This window comes from Lutjanus erythropterus, chromosome 20, assembly GCF_056507025.1.
Source record: "Lutjanus erythropterus isolate fLutEry1 chromosome 20, fLutEry1.hap2, whole genome shotgun sequence".
Lineage (NCBI taxonomy): Eukaryota > Metazoa > Chordata > Actinopteri > Lutjaniformes > Lutjanidae > Lutjanus > Lutjanus erythropterus.
This window is the reverse complement of record NC_139336.1, coordinates 26991907-27010743: the sequence shown is the minus strand read 5'-3', so window position 1 is coordinate 27010743 and position 18837 is coordinate 26991907. Positions and strand designations below refer to the sequence as shown.

Sequence of the window (18837 nt, the reverse complement as noted above, 5' to 3'; positions counted from 1 at the left end):
CGTGAGACGCTGGAGCCATTGGTCCCCCAACACAATATAAGCCACATAAACTGACACACAGATGACACCACCTCCCCCTCCCCATCCCCTCACCCTCCCTCACGGTCAGTCATGAACTGAGCGCTGAGTTCACTTCAGCTCATTTCAACAACCCGACACACAACAACAACAGCACAATCCTGTCACTGTCCTCTGGTGGTTCAAAAATGTCAGGACGTCCAATAAAGCTGCTGGATGGAGTGTCCATGTTTCAGGCTGCTCTCAGTTTAGTGCACTGAGACAGCAAAACTGAGACAACTAGATAGCCAGTCTTGTTTGTACATGTACACTGATAGCAATATACTCTAGTTGTAATGAGCTAATATTGTCCAATTTATCGAGTTCTAACGAAATCCGCTGGTCTTCCTGCACCCGTGATGTCACAGCGATGTTACTGGATGCACGAAGAAAGATTTCAGCTTGCATTTCTAGTCTCCACCTCTTGGCACCCAGGGCATGTGCAAGATGAGCATTTCTGTCACCTAACACAATGTTTTGCCCAGCTAAAGGCTAGGGTGGTGATCACACGGCGACGTGGACGTGGGCGTCAGAAGCTTGTGTGCATTGCAGAAGTGTTTTAAAACCTTGACTTTAGTAAAAGTAGCAATGCAGCGTTAGAAAAATGTGTGAATCTGTGAACGATTGCAGTCAGATTCCAACAGCTTAATTTGCACGACTAGTGTGAATTACAGTATTGCAGATACTCTCTATGCACCATGTTGACAAATGACAGATAAAGATAAAGCAATCTATACACATACATTAACTATATATATACATATACATTACGAACAGTGCTTGATGAATGCCAGACATCAAAACAACCCCCTCCCTCCCCATGTGCATGTGTTAGACAAAAGCCTGGACACACCCACACATCGTCTTACATAAGGAAACTGTTTAACAATACATAATAAAAGGTAAATAGATAAAAGAAATAATAAGCTGAGGCCTTTTGTTTATCAGCATGTCAGTCTGATTCCCTCATGTTGTGACGGGCGAATACAAACCGCCTTTTAAGAACACAACTTTCTCTCATTTCCCTCACTGCTATTTTTGGTTTTTGATCCTCTGTGTTAATAAAGTGTGGGTGCTCATGACTCAGTTTTGCGAGGAACTGTTCCTGGACAGTTTTGAATTTTTTTGGGCGCTGTGTGAGGAAGCGCTGCTGTGTCTCTACAGCAGTTCCTCCACACTGTTGGCATAATCGCTCCTGTTTTGGCAGCCGTGCCTTCTTGTATCTGCCTGTTTCTGCGTGCAGGCTGTGAGCGCTCAGTCTGCACCTTGTTAACATGTTTCTGTGTTTAACATCAGTCACTGCTCAGGTACGCTGCCACAGTGTACTGCCTTTTTTAGGGTCAGATAACATTGCATTTTACTTTGTGTGATTTTGTGTTCCAATAAGAGAGATATTTTTGTTTTTCTTGCGTAATAATTTGGTCCATACTAACAGCTATGGACTGTTCTTGAGACAGAACATTGTTTAACTGAATTGAGACCAAAGCGTCAAAACCAGCTGAGTCAGTGTCAAGCTCACTGACAAACACACTGCATTTCCTGTGACCCCTTCATGATAAAAGCCAGCTTGTGTTTTGCCAGTTAAACGGGTTTCATGTGAAGCTGCAGCAGTAGGAAATGTCCTGTTTTAATTAACAGTGAGTTAAATACAATATTTTATCCAGGAATGTCACCACAGACACCCAGTTCAAAATCCTGCAAAAATATAAATATTACAATACTTTCATCAATGGGCTATATGCTGTTTATGCTGAAATGTGCTGTATTACCTCTTTTGCTAATAGATAGTGACTTAATAGACAAAATGTACTGAAAAGTGCTCATATTTAATCTATGACTAGATTATTAGTACCAATATTAATTTGTAAGTCGCATTTTACTGTGGTAGTTTGTTGAGGAGGAGCTAATTATATCTTTTATATTCTGGGTAGTTTAATCTGCAACTATAAAAATATTTGTGTGGCTTATGTTCATTCCACTGCAGGTATTTTTAAAGTTTAACTTAACAACTGGTCTCCCTCACTCAAAAGTCAGATTAATGTTCTTGTCTGCAGATCATTAAATGTAGAGGGCTCGCAGGAGACGCATTACTCAGTCTGGATGCTCTCCAGGTTTGTTGTTGAAGAGTCCATTTAATAACTGAGTATCTCCTCATAGGTCCTCCTGGGGATGGACCTGGCATCAGAGAGTAAAATGAACTCTGAGGGGGGCGAAGGCAGACCAGGTGAGTGATGAGTCAAACAATGCGCAGATTCAAACACTTTTTCAAAAGAAATGTACAGAAAATACCACGACCCAGGTGAATAACTGTCTTTATGTCCTGTTTTTCTGCAGTCCCTCCTACCTCTCTACCCCTGCAAGGAGGTGCCACTCAGAGAAAAAAGCTATCAGCCCCTCGTATCAGCCTGTCACTGGACCAGAGCGAGGATGACTTGGGGGAGACACCAGATGATCTCGACATTAACGTCGATGACCTCGACACTCCAGATGAGGGGGATTACCTCGACTACACGGACCATGAAATGGACTGGGAAGGTGGGTAATTCAGAGTAAAAACAGTTTATAATGAAAATATCACATATTCTGAAGTCTCTCATTTTCTAATATAAAACTCCTAAAATTTTTGTGTTGTGAAGATTATTTTAAAACTTTATAACTCATGTTACGATGTTTTAGGGTTTAATTCTCCAAACGACATTTTCATAGAAGACATTTTGACATTGTTAGACTGGGTTGCACAAACAAAGATTGAATTATTCTAAGATTGGTTCAAATCAGAGTTAGTAGCCAAAAAAAAAAAAAAAAAAGTTTACACTTACACATGAACAGAACAGAGCCGTCATTCATGTTATTAGTCAAACCTGCACTACAGCAAGTCAAAATGTCTGCTGTTAAAACGGCCAATAATAACACAATATATGCTCTTTTCTCATATCAGACCCCAACACAGCCAACAGGAGCGGACCAAGTGAGCATTACGATCCAATCCCGACATACAGCGCTGAGGAGGAGCGGCAGGACGGCAAACTTTGGCGGACGGTCATCATCGGGGAGCAGGAGCACCGCATCAACATGAAGATCATCGAGCCCTACATGAGAGTCATCTCCCACGGAGGTGAGACATTTTACCATCATAACCATGGATGCTTTTGTACATATTCTCTAGTTGCAAACATTATGTCAAAATAATCGCCAAAGCGGTAATGTGCACATCAGTATTATCACTGGGCATCCTGCAGAAAAGTGTGAAAGACATAAAGAGGAATACCTGCACTTTAGAGAGCTAAAAACCTGCCCCTCCATCTCCTTTGCATTTCTGGTCAGGAAAAAAATTATTTAATCTGTTTTTATTAAGAGAAAATTATTCTAAAAAGATGCTACAGTTGAACTCCAGTCCAGGCTAAGGCAGTACAGAGCTCTGCTCTTTGTAATAAATGTTCAAATGCTATTTATTGAGTTCACATCAACATCAGTTTAAGTGAACACTATATTTTCACCACTTTACTTTGCCATCAGACAGCAAGTTCTGACAGGAAACTGCTGTTTTGTTAGTCAAATATCTCTGTCCCCAAAGTTATTTTTACCTCATTGGACACAGGAGTTGCTGGTCTACTGCTGCCTCGATCTTTTTACTTTATTGTTTGACTTTAAAAGTTTTTTAAAAGGTTAGTTTGAATTCACCAAAAGCTGTAGAAGACCAGCTCCTGTGTTCTGTGGAGTAAAATTATTTTTTGCCAAATATTTGACCTACAAAATTGTGGTTTCCTGTCAGAAAAGGCCGTCTAAAGGCGGGGAAATATTCTAAATATGGCATACACTTGAATTGATATAGATTTTTTTAGGTGTGCCTTTTTTATGAGGCTAAATACTTTTGTTGCCGACCCTGTCCACTGCCGTTCTTTGCTTAGCTTCTGTGCTGATGCCCCTCTCTGCTTCTCCAAACTGGGGGGTGTGTTGACCACCGTCTACTGTCAGTAAAACGCTGACTAAGTGAGACGAAGTCCCACGCACAACCTCACATCAAATAATCCTCTTTAATCCACTTTAAAGCAACCAGAAACTGTTGCAACGTGGTGTTGTTTTAGAACTTTGAAAAGGGTGTGAACATATCCTTTTAATACTCTACCCAGCATTCATTACACGTTCTGCGTTCTATTAATCCCATGTTAGAGATGCTGGCACAAAGACGAGCAGAAATAAACAGCCAGCATAAACAATAAGCACCCAAACTGAGCAACATCTGTTCATACTGTTTGGACGCAGTAAACATTCCAGTTTCCTGTGTCGGTTCACAGTTATCCTGAATATCTGATTGCTGAAATAACACCACATTATTAAAGTCACAATCTTTGGTATACTGAGTCACAATGACTTATTGTTGTTGAGCTGGCTTCTGCTAACGACATGGTGGAATGATGTCTCATTTTGGAAATGCTTCCTCTTACCGTGGAGACGAGCCAACCAAAAATGAGAGAACGCAGGCCGCCGTAGTCGAAAGCCAGATGAGGGGTTTGACATCAGCCAGTGGCCATCAGAGAGAGGAAAGTCTCCAGCAACAAAACGCAGTGGAAATTTTCATGTCCAATTTTCACATCCTCTCCACATTAGAATTGGATTCACGTTGAAAATTGGCAAAGTGGCCACTTGACAATAATATACCCTGTGTGTTTAATGAAGAGTGGCTGCTGCTGTCCAAAACAACCCACTTGTATAACGACAAGTGTTGATTTAAAGGACCAGTGTGTGAGATTTAGGGAGCTTTATTGGTAGAATATGGCAGAACTGGAACATAATACTCAAACACATGTTTTCATTAGTGCACAGTTACCTAAAAATGAAAATTGTTAAATTGCTAAACTGTTTATATTTACAGAGGGCACCAGTCCTCTTCCACAGAGTCCACCATGTTGCACCGCCATGTTTCTACAGTAGCCCAGAGCAGACAAACCAAACAGAAGTTTTCAAATGTCTTTTCTGTCTGGCTAACAGTCTAAAACCCAAAGATATTCAGTTCACTGCCACATAAAACATAAAAAGAACACATTCAAACCCCAGAGAAGCTCAAACCAAAACATTTTTGTTAATTTGCTTATTAAAATAGTTGCCGGTAATTTCAATTAATCGACAAGTCATTTCAGCTGTACAAATCTCCAAATGAGGAATATCCATCCTAATTTTAATTAATAATTAAGGTTAACCTTTTATTTTACTAAAATTCAACTTGAATAATTTTTTATCAGTTGCTTCCCCTGATTACTGTTAAGAACTGATAATAATTTTGGGTTGGAGGGGCATAACTTTTCTAAGGAGAGGTGGTTGGTTTGTCCCTTCTGGGCTGCTGTAGAAACATACGGTAACAACATGGTGGCCTCCTTGTAAGAGGGCCTGTGCTCTCTGTACATACAACACCTTTAGTCTAAAGTAACAAAAACACAATTCTTATTTTCAGATGATTATACACTAATGAAAACAAACTTATTGATGTTATATTCCATTCTGCTGTATTCTGCATATATGCCCCTAACCCTTACAAACTGGACTTTTTAATTTGTCACCCATCTATGGCTGCGTGACTGCTGGGGGGCCTGGGTCTTAAATTAAGGCAGGCTCAGAGTCACACCATATTGGTTTCACAGGCAGGGGCCCCATCTTTCTGTCCTCCCTCTCTGTGGGGCCCTCAAAAACCTCAGGGCCATGGTTTTGCGCCCTGGTAAGCCCGTGTCTTACATAAGCAGTGGCCGTATTACCATTATTGGAGGAAATCAGACTCCTAACCACAGGGTAATGCGTTTTCTTCCCACTGTGCTGTCATGGGCTTAAGTGAAACATGGCCGTCCCATGGAAACGGAGACGTCTGTCACCGAGCAGTCAATATCACAAGCTCTGTCGTTCAGATAAAAGGCCCTCTGTCTGAGTGACACCAAATCTGGTGATGAATGGGTTGGTGAATAAAAGGAAATTACATTAATATGAAAAGTAGTGAGAGGAAACAGCACAGAGAGACAGTCAGACAAAGGAGACACAGATTGGCAGATAAAGGGAACAAAAAGGAGGAAAATATGGGAGCAATCAAATTATGAAAACTATGCTAATTAAGGCTAAGTTCTCACCAACAATGAAACAAGGTCAAGTTGACTCTCGTTACTTTTATTTTTATGTGTTTTTATCAAGGCTACTATGGCAACGGAGTGAATGCCATCATAGTGTTTGCAGCCTGTTTCCTTCCAGACAGTGACAGAGAGGACTACCATGAAATAATGGAGAACCTTTTCCTGTGAGTATTACACTGATTAATGACTAATGCACACTTTTTACAAGTAATTTTCTTTTTCAGTTTGTTTTACGCTGGCCTGCTTTTTAATTTTGTGTCATTATTTCGGTCAGTCATACAGTTTTGTTTGTAAGGAAATGTTATTTCTTTTGCAGTAACGTTCTGCTTGTCAGACACACTAGCAGCAGGGTTTATCCGTCCATCACTTTGGTCATAACTAATATAACACAACATAACGGCAAAAACTACAAAAATAGTATTCAATGTAAAATGTACACAGCTTTGTGCTTTGTGCTAAATGCTAACATGCTCATAGTGACAACACACAGATGTTTACCATGTTCACCATATTAGTTTAGTGCATTAGCATGCTAACATTTGCTAATTGGTGCTAAACACAAGGGGAATGTCACTGGACTTGACATTTTAGGATGTGTTAGATGAGAAAAGGATTACCAAAGTGATTAGATTTCATCCCACGAGGATTATGAAAGTCTGTATCAAATTTCTTGCCGGTTCATCTAATAGTTGTTGAGACATTTCAATCAAAACCACAAATGCTGGGGCGCCCCGGTTGCTCAGCTGGTAGAGCTGAGCCCCATGTACCATAATTAGCTAAGATTGTGAGCATGTCTGCTTAAACACCAGCATGTTTAGCACTGGCAGTGAGCGTGTTAACACATTTCTGCAGGCTCTTTTAATGGGTGCTATGCCGGCAGCCCATTATCTAGCTAACTAACCTAGCCAAGTACAAACTGCAACTGGTGACATTGCGACCATGATGATTAAGGTCAACTCAAAAATAAGCTATTAAGGGCAATAAACTCCAAGGAGAGTCTGAGTGTGTAGTTTTGGGACAGTGGGCCTTCGGAACGTTTAGCTTTTGTTTTTCGGATATACAGGCTTTTGGTCCAGTTGAACATGTTTGGGAGCATATAGCTTTTGTTTTTGTGATAACAGGCTGTCGGACAAATGGGCTTGGCTTCAGTTGGACATTTTTGGAAGCACTGGGCGTTTGTTTTCAGGATAACGGACTGTCGGACAAATGGGCTTTCAGTCCATTTTTCAGAGTATTGGGGTTGTATGCACAACAGGCTGTCCCCCATGTGGTGATACATCTCAGGTTCTGCTCATTTTAAGACCTGATGCTGTCCTTTTTGAATTTACACAATGCAAATATAAAGGAACATTACTTAAAAGATTAATTTAGGATGTAGAGAATGCTTCCTAATACTTTGAATCAACCAGAGCATCTCTGAGCAAAGAAAACTCCCTAAATAAAGTAATAGAAATAAAGTGATAGTCTAGTTTGTTTGCCCAGACCTCCCATGTTGATGTCTTCAGTGTTGTGCTGGCACAGTTGCATTTCATGCTTGGACAGTGTGATTGGGATCCCACAGGCTGTTCTGTGAAAGATATTCAGTAAGCTGGCATATCTGAGAGTTTTGGATAGAAATGAAAGGAGGTAAACCATAGTGTCTGCAGTTTCGGCTGCCAGATGGCTTGAGGTCTGAATCCTTGCGAGGAGGAGTTGACTATAGCTGGGTGGTCAATGGTATGCAGCTTGATGTCAGTGGGAGATGATCACAATAGCCACGAAACAGAGTGGACCAGCAGTGTTGGTTTGTAAGCTGGAGAATGACATTGGATCAGGAGGGAGGAAAGTCAGACTGAGCCCAAAGTCATTGAAGTTGGAGGAGTTGTAGAGGAAACTGGAAGGACTATGTTAGCTGAGAATATTGTCAACTTTATTTTCAAAGGAGGTGACAAAGTTCCCCGCTGACTGAGAAGAAGGAGAGAAGATGGGGGGTTGAGAGGAGAAATGAGAACGGGAGATAACAGTTTCTTTTGGTTTGAATCAGAGTATTGGATTTTTTAGAAAGGTAGGAGTCTGATTGAGCTGCCGAGATGGATGCAGGGAAGGGAAAAAAGAAGAAATTCAAAGCAAAACAGCTCATCCATGAAGCAACGTTTGTACCAATTTCTCGTAGCCGACATCAGAGGAGGGCATTTTTTTTAAAATGCTGCTAGTTTTTCAAACACAGAGCAACACATTATATGTCTGCTTTTTCTTCATATTGTTGGCATTCAGACTCACAAAACATGCTTCTGCATTTCTTGCTATTGCATTTCACCATTTTTGACATAAAAGACTTGGATGACATGGATGTTTTTCTTTTGGTATCTGGAATTTAGCTGATCGGAATAACTGATACTGTAGCACAAATGTGAGTTATTGAAAGAAGCACATTGATGTAGGGTGAAGTTATAGTTTTGATGTCATATTTATGTTTTGGCTAATCATTTTATGTGCAGTATAAGAACTACAAAGGTATTATCCAACCTGAACAGAAATTGGGCCTCATGCATGAATCGTTCGTACAAACAGATTTGATCTTAAACTGAGAACTTTTCTGGCATTCATCGATGCTTACATACCTTCTGTTTTGCTCTTCACCTTGTGAGGCAGCTGTCCAGCTATCCATTTGTGTGCACACCCAAAGTGGTGCAGCCAATCAGCATCCTAGGTGGGACTACTGGCAGCTACAGGGGTAGTTTTCGGTGTGACAACAGTGAGAAGGGTCCATGGAAGCGTGTTGGACGTAATAGACAGATGGTTTATCCAATAACATGCCAAGTGTTTTTTGAAAGTCCCTGCCCTTTTCCAAACTGTTTGTATACAGGTATATACAGTTAATTTGTTTACGGACGACTTCCCAGATGGTTCTGTTCTTGCTCTTTCATAAGATCAAAATTTCGCTTTTTGTGGTCTGTAGCACCCAATAATGTAATAATTTACTGAAAATGTAATAATGCCTGAAAATGTAATAAAATTTGCACTTAACTCAATCGAAAATGTAATAAAACTCAATAATGCAATAACTTGACTAATAATGTAATAAAATATTCTGACTGATATTGTAATAACATTTTTACCGATAATGTAATACATTATCGGTAAAAATGTTATTACAATATCATAATGTAATACCTTATTACATTATTGGAGATTTATTACATTTTCAGGTGGGTCATTTTAAAAAAAAAAATAATGTAAAACTTCACAGATAATGTAATATAGAGTTCTACATTTTGTGTTTTGAGAATCCAAGACTGTTATATAGCCTACACTGGATTTGAAACAACAGAATGACTGTACGTATGTATGATTTCAGGCTTGACTGTATGTATGTATGTATGTATGTATGTATGTATGTATGTATGTATGTATGTTTGATTTCAGGCTTGACTGTATGTATGTATGTATGATTTCAGGCTTGACTGTATGTATGTATGTATGTATGATTTCAGGCTTGACTGTATGTATGTATGTATGTATGTATGTATGATTTCAGGCTTGACTATATGTATGTATGTATGATTTCAGGCTTGACTGTATGTATTATGTATGTATGTATGTATGATTTCAGGCTTGACTGTATGTATGTATGTATGAATGTATGTATGTATGTATGTGTGTATGTATGAATGTATGTATGATTTCAGGCTTGACTGTATGTATGTATGTATGTATGTATGAATGTATGTATGTATGTATGAATGTATGTATGATTTCAGGCTTGACTGTATGTATGTATGTATGTATGTATGAATGTATGTATGTATGTATGAATGTATGTATGATTTCAGGCTTGACTGTATGTATGTATGTATGAATGTATGTATGTATGTATGAATGTATGTATGATTTCAGGCTTGACTGTATGTATGTATGTATGTATGAATGTATGTATGTATGAATGTATGTATGATTTCAGGCTTGACTGTATGTATGTATGTATGTATGTATGTATGAATGTATGTATGTATGTATGTATGAATGTATGTATGATTTCAGGCTTGACTGTATGTATGTTTGTATGTATGAATGTATGTATGTATGTATGTATGTATGTATGTATGTATGTATGAATGTATGTATGATTTCAGGCTTGACTGTATGTATGTATGTATGTATGAATGTATGTATGTATGTGTGTATGTATTAATGTATGTATGATTTCAGGCTTGACTGTATGTATGTATGTATGTATGTATGTATGTATGTATGTATGTATGATTTCAGGCTTGACTGTATGTATGTATGTATGTATGAATGTATGTATGTATGAATGTATGTATGATTTCAGGCTTGACTGTTTGTATGTATGTATGTATGAATGTATGTATGTATGAATGTATGTATGATTTCAGGCTTGACTGTATGTATGTATGTATGTATGAATGTATGTATGTATGAATGTATGTATGATTTCAGGCTTGACTGTTTGTATGTATGTATGTATGAATGTATGTATGTATGAATGTATGTATGATTTCAGGCTTGACTGTATGTATGTATGTATGAATGTATGTATGTATGTATGTACTGTATGTATGTATGAATGTATGTATGATTTCAGGCTTGACTGTATGTATGTATGTATGTATGAATGTGTATGTATGTATGAATGTATGTATGATTTCAGGCTTGACTGTATGTATGTATGTATGAATGTATGTATGTATGTATGTATGTATGTATGAATGTATGTATGATTTCAGGCTTGACTGTATGTATGTATGTATGTATGAATGTATGTATGTATGTATGAATGTATGTATGATTTCAGGCTTGACTGTATGTATGAATGTATGTATGTATGTATGTATGAATGTATGTATGATTTCAGGCTTGACTGTATGTATGAATGTATGTATGTATGTATGTATGAATGTATGTATGATTTCAGGCTTGACTGTATGTATGTATGTATGAATGTATGTATGTATGACTGTATGTATGATTTCAGGCTTGACTGTATGTATGTATGTATGAATGTATGTATGATTTCAGGCTTGACTGTATGTATGTATGTATTAATGTATGTATGTATGAATGTATGTATGATTTCAGGCTTGACTGTATGTATGTATGTATGTATGTATGTATGAATGTATGTATGATTTCAGGCTTGACTGTATGTATGTATGTATGTATGTATGTATGTATGATTTCAGGCTTGACTGTATGCATGTTATGTATGTATGTGTGTATGATTTCAGGCTTGACTGTATGTATGTTATGTATGTATGTATGTATGTATGTATGTACGATTTCAGGCTTGACTGTATGCATGTTATGTATGTATGTATGTATGTACGATTTCAGGCTTGACTGTATGCATGTTATGTATGTATGTATGTATGTACGATTTCAGGCTTGACTGTATGTATGTTTATGTATGTATGTATGTATGTACGATTTCAGGCTTGACTGTATGTATGTTATGTATGTATGTATGTATTTATGTATGTACGATTTCAGGCTTGACTGTATGTATGTTATGTATGTATGTATGTATGTACGATTTCAGGCTTGACTGTATGTATGTTATGTATGTATGTATGTATGTACGATTTCAGGCTTGACTGTATGTATGTTATGTATGGATGTATGTATGTACGATTTCAGGCTTGACTGTATGTATGTTATGTATGTATGTATGTATGTATGTACGATTTCAGGCTTGACTGTATGTATGTTATGTATGTGTGTATGTATGTATGTATGATTTCAGGCTTGACTGTATGTATGTATGTATTAATGTATGTATGTATGAATGTATGTATGATTTCAGGCTTGACTGTATGTATGTATGTATGTATGTATGTATGAATGTATGTATGATTTCAGGCTTGACTGTATGTATGTATGTATGTATGTATGTATGATTTCAGGCTTGACTGTATGCATGTTATGTATGTATGTGTGTATGATTTCAGGCTTGACTGTATGTATGTTATGTATGTATGTATGTATGTATGTATGTATGTACGATTTCAGGCTTGACTGTATGCATGTTATGTATGTATGTATGTATGTACGATTTCAGGCTTGACTGTATGCATGTTATGTATGTATGTATGTATGTACGATTTCAGGCTTGACTGTATGTATGTTTATGTATGTATGTATGTATGTACGATTTCAGGCTTGACTGTATGTATGTTATGTATGTATGTATGTATTTATGTATGTACGATTTCAGGCTTGACTGTATGTATGTTATGTATGTATGTATGTATGTACGATTTCAGGCTTGACTGTATGTATGTTATGTATGTATGTATGTATGTATGTACGATTTCAGGCTTGACTGTATGTATGTTATGTATGGATGTATGTATGTACGATTTCAGGCTTGACTGTATGTATGTTATGTATGTATGTATGTATGTATGTACGATTTCAGGCTTGACTGTATGTATGTTATGTATGTGTGTATGTATGTATGTACGATTTCAGGCTTGACTGTATGTATGGTATGTATGTATGTATGTATGTATGTACGATTTCAGGCTTGACTGTATGTATGGTATGTATGTATGTATGAACGATTTCAGGCTTGACTGTATGTATGTTATGTATGTATGTATGTATGTATGTACGATTTCAGGCTTGACTGTATGTATGTTATGTATGTATGTATGTACGATTTCAGGCTTGACTGTATGTATGTTATGTATGTACGTATGTATGTATGTACGATTTCAGGCTTGACTGTATGTATGTTATGTATGTACGTATGTATGTATGTACGATTTCAGGCTTGACTGTATGTATGTTATGTATGTACGTATGTATGTATGTACGATTTCAGGCTTGACTGTATGTATGTTATGTATGTAATGTATGTATGTACGATTTCAGGCTTGACTGTATGTATGTTATGTATGTATGTATGTATGTATGTACGATTTCAGGCTTGACTGTATGTATGTTATGTATGTATGTATGTATTTATGTACGATTTCAGGCTTGACTGTATGTATGTTATGTATGTATGTATGTATGTATGTATGTACGATTTCAGGCTTGACTGTATGTATGTTATGTATGTATGTATGTATGTATGTACGATTTCAGGCTTGACTGTATGTATGTTATGTATGTATGTATGTATGTATGTACGTACGATTTCAGGCTTGACTGTATGTATGTTATGTATGTATGTATGTATGTACGATTTCAGGCTTGACTGTATGTATGATATGTATGTATGTATGTATGTACGATTTCAGGCTTGACTGTATGTATGTTATGTATGTATGTATGTATGTATGTACGATTTCAGGCTTGACTGTATGTATGTATGTATGTACGATTTCAGGCTTGACTGTATGTATGTTATGTATGTACGATTTCAGGCTTGACTGTATGTATGTATGTATGTACGACTTCAGGCTTGACTGTATGTATGTATGTATGTACGATTTCAGGCTTGACTGTATGTATGTTATGTATGTACGATTTCAGGCCTGACTGTATGTATGTATGTATGTACGATTTCAGGCTTGACTGTATGTATGTATGTATGTACGATTTCAGGCTTGACTGTATGTATGTATGTATGTACGGTTTCAGGCTTGACTGTATGTATGTATGTATGTACGATTTCAGGCTTGACTGTATGTATGTATGTATGTATGTATGTACGATTTCAGGCTTGACTGTATGTTTGTTATGTATGTATGTATGTATGTATGTATGTATGTACGATTTCAGGCTTGACTGTATGTATGTTATGTATGTATGTATGTATGTACGATTTCAGGCTTGACTGTATGTATGTTATGTATGTATGTATGTACGATTTCAGGCTTGACTGTATGTATGTTATGTATGTATGTATGTATGTACGATTTCAGGCTTGACTGTATGTATGTTATGTATGTATGTATGTATGTATGTATGTACGATTTCAGGCTTGACTGTATGTATGTTATGTATGTATGTATGTATGTACGATTTCAGGCTTGACTGTATGTATGTTATGTATGTATGTATGTATGTATGTATGTACGATTTCAGGCTTGACTGTATGTATGTTATGTATGTATGTATGTATGTACGATTTCAGGCTTGACTGTATGTATGTTATGTATGTATGTATGTATGTACGATTTCAGGCTTGACTGTATGTATGTTATGTATGTATGTATGTATGTACGATTTCAGGCTTGACTGTATGTATGTTATGTATGTATGTATGTATGTATGTACGATTTCAGGCTTGACTGTATGTATGTTATGTATGTATGTATGTATGTATGTACGATTTCAGGCTTGACTGTATGTATGTTATGTATGTATGTATGTATGTATGTATGTATGTATGTATGTATGTACGATTTCAGGCTTGACTGTATGTATGTTATGTATGTATGTATGTATGTATGTACGATTTCAGGCTTGACTGTATGTATGTTATGTATGTATGTATGTATGTATGTACGATTTCAGGCTTGACTGTATGTATGTTATGTATGTATGTATGTATGTATGTACGATTTCAGGCTTGACTGTATATATGATATGTATGTATGTATGTATGTATGTACGATTTCAGGCTTGACTGTATGTATGATATGTATGTATGTACGATTTCAGGCTTGACTGTATGTATGATATGTATGTATGTATGTATGTATGTATGTATGTACGATTTCAGGCTTGACTGTATGTATGTTATGTATGTATGTATGTATGTACGATTTCAGGCTTGACTGTATGTATGATATGTATGTATGTATGTATGTATGTACGATTTCAGGCTTGACTGTATGTATGTTATGTATGTATGTATGTATGTACGATTTCAGGCTTGACTGTATGTATGTTATGTATGTATGTATGTATGTATGTACGATTTCAGGCTTGACTGTATGTATGTTATGTATGTATGTATGTATGTCTGTATGTACGATTTCAGGCTTGACTGTTTGTATGTTATGTATGTACGTATGTATGTACGATTTCAGGCTTGACTGTATGTATGTTATGTATGTACGTATGTATGTATGTACGATTTCAGGCTTGACTGTATGTATGTTATGTATGTACGTATGTATGTATGTACGATTTCAGGCTTGACTGTATGTATGTTATGTATGTATGTATGTATGTACGATTTCAGGCTTGACTGTATGTATGTTATGTATGTGTGTATGTATGTATGTACGATTTCAGGCTTGACTGTATGTATGTTATGTATGTATGTATGTATGTATGTACGATTTCAGGCTTGACTGTATGTATGTTATGTATGTATGTATGTATGTACGATTTCAGGCTTGACTGTATGTATGTTATGTATGTATGTATGTATGTATGTACGATTTCAGGCTTGACTGTATGTATGTATGTATGTACGATTTCAGACTTGACTGTATGTATGTTATGTATGTACGATTTCAGGCTTGACTGTATGTATGTATGTACGATTTCAGGCTTGACTGTGTGTATGTATGTATGTACGATTTCAGGCTTGACTGTATGTATGTATGTATGTATGTACGATTTCAGGCTTGACTGTATGTATGTATGTATGTATGTACGATTTCAGGCTTGACTGTATGTATGTTATGTATGTATGTATGTATGTATGTACGATTTCAGGCTTGACTGTATGTATGTTATGTATGTATGTATGTATGTACGATTTCAGGCTTGACTGTATGTATGTTATGTATGTATGTATGTATGTATGTACGATTTCAGGCTTGACTGCATGTATGTTATGGTATGTATGTATGTATGTATGTATGTACGATTTCAGGCTTGACTGTATGTATGTTATGTATGTGTGTATGTATGTATGTACGATTTCAGGCTTGACTGTATGTATGTTATGTATGTATGTATGTATGTATGTATGTATGTACGATTTCAGGCTTGACTGTATGTATGTATGTATGTATGTACGATTTCAGGCTTGACTGTATGTATGTTATGTATGTATGTATGTATGTATGTATGTACGATTTCAGGCTTGACTGTATGTATGTTATGTATGTATGTATGTATGTATGTACTATTTCAGGCTTGACTGTATGTATGTTATGTATGTACGTATGTATGTACGATTTCAGGCTTGACTGTATGTATGTTATGTATGTACGTATGTATGTATGTACGATTTCAGGCTTGACTCTATGTATGTTATGTATGTACGTATGTATGTATGTACGATTTCAGGCTTGACTGTATGTATGTTATGTATGTATGTATGTATGTACGATTTCAGGCTTGACTGTATGTATGTTATGTATGTATGTATGTATGTATGTACGATTTCAGGCTTGACTGTATGTATGTTATGTATGTATGTATGTATGTATGTACATTTTCAGGCTTGACTGTATGTATGTTATGTATGTATGTATGTATGTATGTACGATTTCAGGCTTGACTGTATGTATGTTATGTATGTATGTATGTATGTATGTACGATTTCAGGCTTGACTGTATGTATGTATGTATGTACGATTTCAGACTTGACTGTATGTATGTTATGTATGTACGATTTCAGGCTTGACTGTATGTATGTATGTATGTACGATTTCAGGCTTGACTGTGTGTATGTATGTATGTACGATTTCAGGCTTGACTGTATGTATGTATGTATGTATGTATGTACGATTTCTGGCTTGACTGTATGTATGTTATGTATGTATGTAGGATTTCAGGCTTGACTGTATGTATGTTATGTATGTATGTATGTACGTACGATTTCAGGCTTGACTGTATGTATGTTATGTATGTATGTATGTATGTACGATTTCAGGCTTGACTGTATGTATGTTATGTATGTATGTATGTATGTATGTACGATTTCAGGCTTGACTGTATGTATGTTATGTATGTATGTATGTATGTATGTACGATTTCAGGCTTGACTGTATGTATGTTATGTATGTATGTATGTATGTATGTACGATTTCAGGCTTGACTGTATGTATGATATGTATGTATGTATGTATGTATGTATGTATGTATGTACGATTTCAGGCTTGACTGTATGTATGATATGTATGTATGTATGTATGTACGATTTCAGGCTTGACTGTATGTATGATATGTATGTATGTATGTATGTATGTACGATTTCAGGCTTGACTGTATGTATGATATGTATGTATGTATGTACGATTTCAGGCTTGACTGTATGTATGATATGTATGTATGTATGTATGTACGATTTCAGGCTTGACTGTATGTATGATATGTATGTATGTATGTACGATTTCAGGCTTGACTGTATGTATGTATGTACGATTTCAGGCTTGACTGTATGTATGTATGTGTGATTTCAGGCTTGACTGTATGTATGTATGTGTGATTTCAGGCTTGACTGTATGTATGTATGTATGATTTCAGGCTTGACTGTATATATGTATGTATGTATGAATGTATGAATGTATGTATGTATGATTTCAGGCTTGACTGTATGTATGTATGAATGTATGTATGTATGAATGTATGTATGATTTCAGGCTTGACTGTATGTATGTATGTATGAATGTATGTATGTATGTATGAATGTATGTATGATTTCAGGCTTGACTGTATGTATGTATGTATGAATGTATTAATGTATGTATGTATGAATGTATGAATGTATGTATGATTTCAGGCTTGACTCTATGTATGTATGTATGAATGTATGTATGTATGTATGTATGAATGTATGTATGATTTCAGGCTTGACTGTATGTATGTATGTATGAATGTATGTATGTATGTATGTATGAATGTATGTATGATTTCAGGCTTGACTGTATGTATGCATGTATGTATGAATGTATGTATGTATGTATGTATGTATGAATGTATGTATGATTTCAGGCTTGACTGTATGTATGTATGTATGTATGTATGAATGTATGTATGATTTCAGGCTTGACTGTATGTATGTATGTATGTATGTATGTATGAATGTATGTATGTATGTATTAATGTATGTATGATTTCAGGCTTGACTGTATGTATGTATGTATGAATGTATGTATGTATGTATGTATGAATGTATGTATGATTTCAGGCTTGACTGTATGTATGTATGTATGTATGAATGTATGTATGTATGTATGTATGTATCAATGTATGTATGATTTCAGGCTTGACTGTATGTATGTATGTATTTATGAATGTATGTATGAATGTATGAATGTATGTATGATTTCAGGCTTGATTGTATGTATGTATGAATGTATGTATGTATGTATGTATGTATGTATGTATGAATGTATGTATGTATGTATGTATGTATGAATGTATGTATGATTTCAGGCTTGCCTGTATGTATGTATGTATGTATGAATGTATGTTTGTATGTATGTATGTATGAATGTATGTATGATTTCAGGCTTGCCTGTATGTATGAATGTATGTATGTATGTATGAATGTATGTATGATTTCAGGCTTGACTGTATGTATGTATGAATGTATGTATGTATGTATGTATGTATGAATGTATGTATGATTTCAGGCTTGACTGTATGTATGTATGAATGTATGTATGTATGTATGTATGATTTCAGGCTTGACTGTATGTATGTATGAATGTATGTATGTATGTATGAATGTATGTATGATTTCAGGCTTGACTGTATGTATGTATGTATGAATGTATGTATGTATGTATGTATGAATGTATGTATG

The 18837-nt window shown here is 36.0% G+C and overlaps 1 protein-coding gene across 3 annotated transcripts in view; it reads left to right on the top strand.

Annotated features, from left to right (window-relative positions):
• Positions 1 to 18837, top strand: part of prune2 (prune homolog 2 with BCH domain) — a 32890-nt gene that overhangs the window by 3914 nt on the left and 10139 nt on the right. For all 3 annotated transcript variants that reach the window (XM_084745813.1, XM_084745812.1, XM_084745811.1), the window contains exons 2-5: positions 2215 to 2281; positions 2392 to 2592; positions 2996 to 3172; positions 6229 to 6331. In XM_084745813.1, the coding sequence (XP_084601939.1) occupies positions 2227 to 2281; positions 2392 to 2592; positions 2996 to 3172; positions 6229 to 6331 (536 nt within the window). In that variant the 5' untranslated portion in view covers positions 2215 to 2226. The remainder of the gene's footprint in view (positions 1 to 2214; positions 2282 to 2391; positions 2593 to 2995; positions 3173 to 6228; positions 6332 to 18837) is intronic.